Source organism: Urtica dioica, chromosome 2, assembly GCF_054948205.1.
Source record: "Urtica dioica subsp. dioica isolate 48M chromosome 2, U.dioica_male_clone48M_v1_H2, whole genome shotgun sequence".
Lineage (NCBI taxonomy): Eukaryota > Viridiplantae > Streptophyta > Magnoliopsida > Rosales > Urticaceae > Urtica > Urtica dioica.
The window spans coordinates 49,714,760-49,726,832 of NC_142757.1; the positions used below are offsets into that span (position 1 = coordinate 49,714,760).

General features: G+C 35.7%; 2 protein-coding genes and 1 long non-coding RNA gene across 3 annotated transcripts; all 3 read right to left on the minus strand.

Annotated features, from left to right (window-relative positions):
* LOC149405285 (uncharacterized) lies at positions 1–1,571 on the minus strand. Its single transcript, XR_016302036.1, has 3 exons — positions 1,400–1,571; positions 1,198–1,325; positions 1–175 (listed from the first exon to the last, which is right to left on the minus strand). It is a non-coding gene; the product is annotated as an uncharacterized LOC149405285 (long non-coding RNA).
* A 952-nt stretch (positions 1,572–2,523) lies between these two features.
* LOC149405286 (non-specific lipid-transfer protein 5-like) lies at positions 2,524–3,278 on the minus strand. Its single transcript, XM_089607806.1, has 2 exons — positions 2,917–3,278; positions 2,524–2,587 (listed from the first exon to the last, which is right to left on the minus strand). Exons 1-2 carry the CDS (start codon positions 3,276–3,278, stop codon positions 2,524–2,526), a joined length of 426 nt encoding a protein of 141 aa, XP_089463932.1.
* A 2,499-nt stretch (positions 3,279–5,777) lies between these two features.
* LOC149405287 (non-specific lipid-transfer protein P3-like) lies at positions 5,778–7,411 on the minus strand. The gene is made up of 2 exons (XM_089601997.1): positions 6,968–7,411; positions 5,778–5,962 (listed from the first exon to the last, which is right to left on the minus strand). The coding sequence occupies exons 1-2, from the start codon at positions 7,315–7,317 to the stop codon at positions 5,932–5,934; spliced, it is 381 nt and encodes a 126-aa protein (XP_089458123.1). The 5' UTR covers positions 7,318–7,411; the 3' UTR covers positions 5,778–5,931.
* Positions 7,412–12,073: the final 4,662 nt, after the last annotated feature.

Genomic DNA, 12,073 nt, shown 5'->3' on the forward strand with positions numbered 1-12,073 from the left:
AAATGAACTTATATATAAAATACGGTTACGATTTCGATTATCGACAAATATGCAAATAAAAATCTACTATATACAAAATATGTAATAAAACACTAGTCGCGACCTTTGCTTCGTCGTCCCGCCACTCGTTTTCCCCCGCCTCGACGTGAAACGCTCTTCTGCTGGCGCTGAAACTCTGCATGGTACGGCACAAAATCCTTGTCAAGACAAGTCACACAACCAAACACGAATCAAACTATAACTTGTCACAAAATCCTTAGACTTGTCATAAAAATTTCTAGACTTGTCATTAAAATTTTCTAACTCGTCATAAAATTTAAATTTCAACTTCAAGATTAACTAGCAAAAAGCCGAGCCCGAACAAAAAAAAAAATCAATCTCAAATCATTATTCATTGATTTCAAAACTCAACTGTCAAATCCATTTTCAAATTAATTCCTAATCCAATCACAACTTCAAAAATCGAACGCGAAACGGAATAATCACATTTCATCAATCTCATCAAAATCACAAACAAGCGAATCCTCATCAAAATCACCAAAATAAATAACCGAGGCTCAGAATCACAAAACGCAATCGGTCAAGACAAGTCCTCGGCCAAAAATAACAACACGGCTAACTCAAATCCTCGGCCAAGATAACACATGGCAAAAACGAGCACTCGGCCAAGACAACAAACAAGTCTCAATAATTCGAAATTCACAACAATCATCACAGCCTCATAATCAACAGAATTTTAAATAGCATTCCAAACAAAACCTCAAAATTCACACGTCCAACACAATTCCAAACCAAAATTCGTCAAAAAAAAATTCAACAAAAATTAAAACATGCCCTACAATCATCACCCAACCATTAAACACTCTCATAAACGTCTCATGATCACAAACAAGCCTTAAGAAATCAAAAAGCCCCAAAAATTAACAAATATTTATAAAACTAATTTCAATATTTATAAAATTTATAACAAATATATAATTCATTTATAACTAATTACTTCATTTATAATTTATAAAATTTATAACAAATATATAATTCTAAAAATATAAATTATGTAAATATGACTAATCAAAATAAATTTATAACTAATATATAACTAAAGTTATATATATAAATAACTAATATATATAACTACTATATTAATTCTATAACTAACTAATACATATATATATAAAGTTTTTTTAAAAAAAAACTTACCGATCCACGGTCAGAGGGAGAGCGCGCGGCCAGAGAGAAGGGGAAGCGGCCAAGGACGGCGTCGGCGGGGAAGCGGCTACTGCGTCGGCGGCGGAGCGGCGGAGTAGTGGCGGAGCGCGGCGGAGGAGCTGCAATCGGAGAGAGAGAGGTAAGGAGAGAGCTGTGAGGAGAGAGAGAGAACTGAGGAGAGAGAGAGACATACCGGAGAGGATGACTTCGGCGTCGACGGCGTCGGCGGCACACGGCGGAGGAGGGCGCACGGCGGACGAACGGCGGGAGAGGCGAAACTGAGAGAAAACTCGATTTAGGTCAAGGAAAAACGAAATGGGGAAACTGATTCGCGATCTGGTATTTAAAGACATTTAGCGACGATTAACTCGTCGCTAAATGATTAATATTCGTCGCTAAATCATTTCGTTGTAATTAAATGTGAGGGATTTTTCCCTCTTTAAAATTCGTCAAAATTCAAAAACATTTAGCAACGATTAAATCGTCGCTAAATGATTAAAAATCGTCGCTAAATCATTTCGTTGTAATTTAATGTGAGGGATTTTTCCCTCTTTAAAATTCGTCAAAATTCAAAAACATTTAGCGACGATATTATCGTCGCTAATTGTATAGCGACGACAAAAAAACATTTAGCGACGATATTATCGTCGCTAATTATTTTCCCGGGAACTTAGCGACGACAAAAAAGAATTAGCGACGATAAATTCGTCGCTAATTATCTTTGCCGCCAAACTTTAACATTTTTCGCACCAAAAAATCAGCGACGATAAAATCGTCGCTAAAAGGGTGATTAGCGACGATTTATTAGCGACGATTAAGTCGTCGCTAATAGTTTCGTCGCTAAATGTTGTATTTCTTGTAGTGATTCCGACTGATCATCAGCTCGCTGACATTCTCACCAAAGCCCTTCCTCGAGACATTCTCCGAGCTATGTAGCAAGCTTGATCTCCTCAACATATACAGTCAAGCTTGAGGGGGAGTGTTGAAATCTAGCTCGTCAGTCCACTCCTCCCTTCACCTCGTCACCTCACTAGCTTGTCACCTCGCGAGCTCCTACTTCGCCAAAGGTTCACCTTGACACGCCGTCACTTCTCCTTCCTCCTGACAGGCGTGTCTCAGGAATCCACACTTCTTAGAACTCTCTTATATTGGAAGTTGCAATTTCTCTTTCCTATATTCTTTGTATATGCCCTAGATATTCTTTAGAGTTCCAATGCACAAATATAATTGTTTATTCTTTCTCTCATTGTATAAATAAGAGGTTCTCCTCTCATGTGAAATATTAAGAAGAAGCTTTAGAATGCTGTCTCTTTTAGCTCACGGAATATCATTAAAAGTCTCAGAACACTCTCTCTCACTTTCGATTCTTTTCTCTCGAATTCTACAAAAACAACCCCGGCATAACACTGACATAGAATTATATATTCTTTCCCACTTGGGAAATAGTAAATATATGTGCTCTTTGAATTGTGTAATTAACGAGTGATCAATTAATAGGACAAAAAAGAAAAATAAAGAGAAGAAATTGCATGCAAAATAAGCACGTGCGTAAGAGATGAAAGTACCGCTGGAAATGAATTGACTTCGGTTCATGGGATGCACTAAGTAAACTCAAAGCCTTAACGTTTTCTTTTTTCTTCTTTCTTGACTTGAAAGACAACAGTTTCAAAGTTATATAATTCAGCTTGGTTTGATATGTTCCGATCATACCTGTCGCAGTCAGCAGTGGGAATGAGCTTGTAAGGAAGATCATTTCGGCGCCATGTAGGGATATTTAAGAGGGATCTGGGAAAGAATGGGAAATTATTAGGGTTCACCATCTCGATGTTCATCATGCCAACCATGCAACGACACGAGTCTCGTTGAGCCTCCGCGGTGGTGTCTGCAGCGTTTAGCGCACTCATCGCTCTGCAACGCGGATATCGGCCCTCGTTGTCGAGGTGTCTCCCATAATACAGACAGCCCGAGAACACGTCCGAGAACTCCCCGCATTTCATGGCCTCGCTCGGGATTACGGCCATGCAAACAACGACGACCACGCATGCAAGCTTGAGAGCCATAGAGATTTCCATTTCGTTTTTCATCTTTCTTTAAAAAAAGATAATTACTATTGTTTGTTTGTGTTTATGGCTAGTTTTGGCAAGGTTTATATTGGAAAAATATGTACATGTCAAACATGTAATGTAGGGTTACGTGTCAAGTTTTTATTGGCAGAAGATAACATATATACTTTTTCTATTTAATTTAAAAGGGTATCAAAGAACGTGTTTATTTCATTGAAAAACAAAAGATTCGGATATGAACCTGCTTGAAGAGGGATGCTTACATATTACCATATGATTCTAAACTCCATACATTAACCTTTTGCTTTCATAAAATATATATATATATATATATATATATATATATATATATATATATATATATGTGTGTGTGTGTGTGTATAATATATGTGCAAATTAAAGCAAAGTAAAAAAAGTAAACGGAATATATTAAGACACGTTTTGGACTGTATAGGAGATTATTTACTACCTTTGAAGTATGTAGCAAATTTTGTCTTCCTCTCTTCAAAAGAGCTTTTGATACGCACAAACCTGGGTGTTATTCGATAATTTTGTTTTACCTGGGGTGTTAGGAGGTGATGTGACCTTGAGATGATTGGGAGTTTTTTTTTTATTATTATTTTAAGTTTAGTATAGTTATAATTTCATGGTAACCACTTCCGAAAAAAAGAGGAAAAATAAATTAAGTGGGAAACATATTTGTGCCCACCCACGTTCAACAATCAGGAAGTTCTAAATTTTAGAAGGAAAAGTGGGAGAAATGTTTAATTTTTTTTTTTTACATATTATGTTAAAATATCATGGGGTTACATCGTAAAATCATTTGGTAATAGGAAGAGTAACCCATGACCACTATAAGATGCACAAATTATACATCTACAGTCGATGTGAGATTTTCTGATACACCCCCTCACGGCCAGGATTGAGCAACTGGTGCGTGAAATTTGTAGAGACGGGTGGCCCAATATCGAGAATGTGTTTGACTCTGATACCATGTTAAAGTATCATGAAGTTCTATCTTAAAACCAATTGGTAAGTAGGAGGAGTAACTCATAACCTTTATAAGGAGCACAAAAGATACATGCTCAGTCGATGTGAGACTTCCTGATATATTATTATTTATAAAGAAATATGTATTTTGTTTTTATCCCGTCAATAACTTAAAATCCCTATTTTTCTATTGTAACAGAATGATAGAACAACAAATGAAATAAAAACACAAACAATTTTAGTGGCGCTCATAACGGTTTTTTTTTATAAGATTAGGAAGCGTTTAAATACCGCCATAATTTTATATCTTTAATGGCAGTTTAAATACAATTGACACTAAAAAATAAACATACTTGGGGTCATTTTAATAAACGTCATATTTCTCAAGTGCCACCAAATATCATTTAGTGTATATATATACTTTGTCCACACTAGAAAACGACATATTTAGTGTTATTTTCGTCACAATTTCACATATAAAATATAAGTTTCATACACATATATAAAAAGTTCTAAAGATATAAAATAAGTTTCAATTACAAACACACATAATACACAACCATAAGAAGTTTTAAATTTCAAAGTCTATCTACATATAATGAACACACATAATAAGTTAAAAAAAAATATCAAAGTCAAGCACAATATAAGAAACACACATAATAAGTTCTAAGCACATCATAATTTCATGTACTACCCCATATATGAAATTCACAAACAAGATATTATTTTTCAGATTTACAAATACTTGTTTACGAATACATATATATAACAACAATTCCCTAACAATTTACTTCAAATTAACATCAATTTAAAATTTGTAACCTCTCAAAAAATGCTAAACAACAATATGTTCACCATGAAACAAGTACAAACAACATCCAATGAAAAAAAATGAAAAAAACCTTTAAATTATAATTTATATGCTAAAAAATACAAATAAACGCAATTTTCACGCAATTTCCACACAATCTCCGGAAAAACTATTGAATTTGCACTAACTTGATAAGCTTTTGGACGATGCGGCTGAAATTTCGGCGTAAAATGTGACGGAAATTGTGAAGAAAATAACACGATTTTTGTATTTTATACCATGAGCTAATCGACATTAATGGCCGCAACAACAAGGAAAATTTCGACGCAATATCCACGACAGAAAATGGCGAAATGCACATATGATTGTAAATCTACAACCTACCACTGCAAAATTCTATGTACCTGCTTAAATATTTAGTTTTTTCATCCGGGTTTGTATAATCTTTGCAGCTTGTCTGTTCTTTTTGGGATAATCATTTTTTCAAAAACCTGATGGCAGAGGCGACGAGCCATCACTGGATTTTGGTCAGGAACTATTCTTAAATATTGTTTAAGTTCATGTGCATATGTGTGTGTGTTATATATATATATATATATATATATATATATATATATATATATATATATATATATATATATATATATTTTAGCACAAACAAAGTATTGTAAATTCTAAACATTCACCAAATAATAGAGACGAAATAGGTGAACCCAACAAAGACTCATAAATATTCATTACATCATAAGCTTACTAAAAGATGTAGTACAAACATCTTTATTGTTTACAGAAGGCGTAATTTTTTTCGTTATTTATTCTAGAAAAGAAATACACGAAGTAGTTTTTCCTGGTATTTTCTTAGAGGGTCGTCCCAGTAGTCTGGCCGATGCTGCAACAGGATGATAAAATTATTGTTAGTCGAGTGACAAAGAAATGTGAAAGATACAAGATGGAAAAGAAAAAGAAATGTTGTATATCACAATGTAGGGATTTATACATATACCTAAAATTTTATTGTTATACAATGTTAACTTCAAATTAAATACGTTGAATGATAGTGGAGAGAATATCATATAATTTTGCAAATGACATAGAAAAACAAAGTAGAATCTCTCGAAAGAATTATATATGGGTCTCAAAGTAATTCATAAACAGCTTAATAATAAAACAAGCGTAGGTATCCCTAGCTAGCCCATGTTTTGGCCCCAAACCTTCTTTTATTTTCTTTACATATTAGGAAAATGAATCTCTAATTATTATTTGAAATTTTCTATTAAAAAAAAACGACGACTCACCGTCACCATTTACGCAGGCACGAAGGGTAGGTCCCCCTCAATTTTTTTAGTTTTGCCAGTTTTTAAATTGTTTTTACATTTCTTAACTCTAAAAATTTACAAATAAGCCCAATTTGAACTTTTTTTTTCTCATATCAGCCCCTATGTTCTTGGCTTCGTTCCTGCATGTGTAGACATTAACCATCTTTGGCTTATGTGTTGGAACCCTGTCCTACACAAGGCTTTTATTATGACATTTTTTAAAAGAACGCCATGAAAACTCTCGCGTCGATTTTTTATATTGTTTATAAAATATCTTTAAAACGATTTAATTACAGATGTTGAAAATCATTAATGGCCAGTGACACATATAAAATAAAATAATACATATATTTGGATTATGTGCAAAATAACTTAATTAGGTGAAGTTTATTTTTTTTTTCGGTTACGAATAATAAGTACGATTAATTAGTAGGATACGTGGTCTTGCGAGATACAAAATTGTCCTGAAAGATATATATTTTCGCTACGTAATCAAACTTAGAAAAGATAGAGAATAATTAACATAAATAATTATCAAATTATTTTATATAATATATATATATATATATTATATATACCTGTCACAGCTGGCATTAGGACCGATCTGGTACGGAAGAAAAGTCCGGCACCAAGGAAAGAGTCCTCCCATGGTACTTGGGACAAATGGGAAATAAGGGTTCACCATCTCGATGTTGATTATGCCAACCATGCAGTGACACGAGTCACGTTGAGCCTCGACGGTGGTGTCAGCTTCACGAATAGCACTTAACGACCTGCAACACGCTATTCGGTCTTCTTCGAGGCCTTTCCCATAATATAGACAGCCCGAAAACACGTCCGAAAATTGCCCACATTTCATGGCCTCGCTCGGGATTATCGCCATGACCATGACCACGCATGCAAGTTTGAGAGCCAAAGAATTTGCCATTTTTTCTTTCTAAAGAGAATAGAAGATATGTTTGTTTGTCTGTTTAATATGGATGTAATAGTACTACTATTGTTTGTTGTGCTATGTTTGATTTTGGCTAGGGTTTATATAGGAAAGAAGTTGTCGCGTCAAAGTTGCTATAGGCAGAAGAGAAAATTAAATAAGGATTTGTACATATAATATAGACTTTTTGTTTGCTTGTTATACAGTGGTACCACTAAACATACGTGTTTGTTCTTCTTTATAGAGATTCGGATAGGAGCGATATATTTTGTCCAGCTTGGAGATGGCTGCTAGCTAGTTAAATATATATATATGAATAGATGTACTATGTTCATACTAGAGAGATATTCATTTCAATATTAATATATTTAATATGACACTTGAGCTTATATAAATATTTAGTAGCGAAGAAAACATATACATCAAGTTTGTGTCTCTTTTTTCAAGGTTTTGGTAGGTACAGACTTTTTTTTTTTTATAAAATCTAAAACGTGGTGTAATAGTAATTTACTATTTTGTGTTGACATGCCTTAATGCATTCCCTGGTTTCCCAGGTTTTTCAAAAAAAAATTTGTGAGGCGGCTGGATAGGGATTCTAAATAAATAGATTATCCTGAAAGATGACCAAGTTATGGATAATATTAAGTCATCTGGATGACGTGTCCATTTCGCTTTTTTCTATTGACTTTCCTTTTCAGTTACTCCGTGTTGTGTAGCACTAGATTTATTATTGTTTCATTGGTTACCTATATAACCTCTGTGTGTAATTCGTTCTCAGTTGAGTCAATACACTTCATCTCCTAAATTCAATTTCTCTCACTTCATTCCAGATCTTGATATGGTATCAGAGCTATGTATCCGGCGTCGAAAAAATTGAAGATCGATCATGGTGACCGCATCGACGACTTCAATGAAGGATACGGCAGGATCTTCAGCTACAAGAACAAATCCATTTGTTTTCAACAATTCGATCAGAATGAAGCTCGACATCAACAATTTTTTGGCTTAGAGAAAACATGTGCTTTCTACGGTCAGAGGTCATGACCTGCAAGATTTTCTTCTCGGAACTGGTACAATTCCAGCGAAGTATGTGGAGCTTGGAGATGAAGACCTCGATAGAGTGAATTCTGCGTTTCGAATGTGGGAGAGGAAAGAGCAATTACTTGTCTCATGGCTTCTAGCATCCATGACTGAAGGTATTCTCTCACGAACTGTGAGCTGTGAAACCTCTGCTTAGATGTGGAAAAGTCTACAGACTTACTTTGCTCAACAATAAAGGCGAAGGTCTCTCAATTCAAAACTCAGCTTTCGAAAACGAAGAAACTAGATATGTCGATGAATGACTATCTACTGAAGATCAGGAATCTCGTTGATTTACTTCTACTCGTTGGAACTCCATTCATAGTCAAAGATCCTATTGAAGCGATTTGTGAAGGACTTCTAGATGAGTACGAGAGCTTCATCATGGTGACAATCGCTAGGCACAATGAATTCTCAGTTGATGAGGTAGAGGCAGAGGCGCGCACTGAAAAGAAGAACTCGGAGCTTGATCTTCCTCATCATAAGAGCTCATCGTCGTCATTGAGTGCTAACTACACCTCGATTAACTCATTTCATGACAAGAGAGGAGGTTATCAAGGTCAGAGGCAACAATCTCACGAGGAGGTCTACAACACTACAACCACTCCTTCAATAACTTCAGAGGCTCGAGTCCAAATTGAGGATCATTCAGTGGGCGTGGTTGTGGCTTTACTCCTCGGAACTTTCAATATAACAAGCCTCAGTGTCAAGTTTGTGGTAAGCTTGGCCACATGGCTCTCAGATGCTTTTACAGGTTTGATGAGTCCATCAAAGGTCCAGCTCATCTCATTGTTGTGTCAAGGATCAGAATTTCAGGACAGTTATTTTGGAGGGCACCCTTAGAGATAGAATGTACGTGTTTGACAGAGCTCAGGCCTCACTAAGTCCACAACCTATGTCTAGAGGTTCTAAGTTAATTTGATGTACAAAATCTATCTTAAATTGTTAAGCCTTTATTACAACGAAAATTCCTAAATCTTATGTGTTTTCTCTTTGGCACAATAGACTTGGACATCTTTCTTCCAAGATAGTTCACAGTACTGTCTAAGTGTAATGTGCAATTTTCATCAAATAAAACAGCAGTTGATATTTGTTCAGCTTGTTGTCATGGTAAAATTCACAAATTCCCCTACATTGCCTCTGAAACTGTCTATTTGAATCCTTTTGAGCTGATTGTAACTGATCTTTGGAGTCCATCACCTATTCAGTCTAGAAATGGTTTTAAGTATTACATAAGCTTTGTTGATGCATTCACGAGATATACATTGATCTATATGCTTAAGACCAAATCTGAAGCCTTCACAATCTTTCAAAACTTCAAAGCTCAGGTTGAACTGCAATTTCCTTATAAGATTAAGTGTGTTCAATCTGATTGTGTTGGGGAGTTTAGACCGTTCACAAAATTCTTGGAGAGCTTAGGTATTATACACAGGAAACCATGTCCTCACTCTAATGAACAAAATTGATTAGTTGAGAGGCGTCATAGACACATAGTAGAAAATGGCCTTACTCTTCTTGCTCAAGCTCAAATGCCTTTTAAGTTTTGGGATGAGTCCTTTAGAACTGTTGTCTATCTATATAATAGACTTCCTACTTCTGTACTTGGACAGCTAACTCCCTATAAATCCTTGTTCAAACAGAGTCCTAAATAATATCATCACCTGTGCATGTTTGGTTGTGCTTATTTTCCAACCACCAGACCTTATAATGCTCATAAATTGGCCTTGAGGTCTACCTTGTGTGTCTACTTAGGAGTTAGCCAGGATCATAAGGGGTATAAATGCTTGGACAAGTCTGGTAGAGTGTATATTTCTCGTGATGTCATCTACAATAAGTCTTTTTTTCCCTATCCAACCTGGTCTCAGTCTTCCTCAACCACTCCTCTCCCACCCTATCCTGACTCTATTCATATTCCTTCAATTCCCATGATCTCACCTCATCCTGTTCCACATCAGAGTCATATGACCACTATGCGCAATCTTGTACTCCTTTGTCATGCTCTAACCCTGCAGGTTCAGCCACACTACAAATTTGGTTTTCTGATGCGCATGACTATCAGATGCGACTAGTCGCACCTAAATGACTTTCGGGTGAGACTAGTCGCACCAGAATGTCAACCAGAAGTCCAAAAAATTTTGCTTAAATTGTTTTTTCTTTTGAGTATCAGGTGCGACTTTTCGCACCAGATAGTTTAAAAAACTTTTAGGTGCGATAAAATCGCACCTGAGTGTTTAAAATTTTAAGCGGGCCAATTCTCCCCCTTCTTTTTTCATTCAGTTATGACGTGGCTTTCTGATTTTTTTTTTAATATCATCCGATGCGACTAGTCGTACCTGATAAGTTATCGGGTGCGACTAATCGCACCGGAAAGAGCCATCGGATGCGACAAAGTCGCACCTGTAATTTAGGCTTTTCTATAAAATCAAATCTTCTGCACTTCGTCTTCTCCAGTGTATTCGGCCGTTTTTTTAAAAAAAAGCTCTCTCTCGCGATTCTACTCTTCTCCGGCCCCTCCACCACCACAACGACACTCGTGACATTCGATTTTCATACCCGGTTCAAGCGCGGCCATTTGATTTGGCTTTGGGTAGAACCACCCAAAATATTTAATTGTTGTTCAAATTTGATCGACAACACATTGATCTTCGAAACTATAATTTTATGGTTAAATAATCAAAATGAATTGTTCGACAAATTTGAACAAATTATATGTGTTGATACTAGTGTTGGTTGTTTTTGTTATGGCAAAACTGGTGTTCTCTCTGATGTTGAGAACATCTTATAGAACGTTTTCAGTCTACTTTACACGTCAGAGCTGTGACGTAGTTATTTACTAACAGTCCTTTTTGTCTGTTTCGCTTCTGGGTTTTTCCGATCGTCCAATGAGAGTTCTACATGTGCATTGGAAAACCAACCCATGACACTATGCTTGATTGTGTCTTATAAAAGTACCGCTTTCTCTTTTGGGTAGGGTTACACATTCTGGTATCCTGGTGCAATCGTCATTGCCGATACACTGTTTTTCTGAATGTGCGCTTGAGTCCGTTTGATTGACTGCTATTACTAGAGCTGGTCACAGAGTTGTTTTGCAGTTGATTTAAGTTATTCCAAACACATATTGTCTTAGACGTTGTTGAAACACTGGGATAATGTGAGTGGAAAGTGAGAGGAGCGCAAACTTAAGGGGAGCCTAAGTTAGAAATTACTAGAGTAGTTTGAAGTTGAGGAGATCTGGAAGGTGATTATCCATGACCGTCCGAAATTGTACTTACTCTACCGTGTAGTGAAGTTTCTCTTTTTCATTCTGTTTGAATTAGAACAAGATTGGAAGTAAAAGAACTAACTTGGGATCGATTCATTCTCAGAATAATGCGGTATCATTTGAACTTAAGATATACTTGATTGAATGACCTTAATCTACTTACATGAATAGAAAAACAAACCATATAAAGACATTACATAAAGAGCCTGTTGCACATAACCTACGGATCACTCACTATTCACGGTGTTAAAGGAACAGTTGGCCAAACTGGATTACCATCTCTTTTGTTCATTTACTTTCCGTTTATATTCTCGTTCTAATCTGCTAAATTGATAAAATATTGCTGAAATTTTTAAAACATCCATAAAGACATCACTTAAACATTAATCTACTTTTTCAGTATGTACTTCC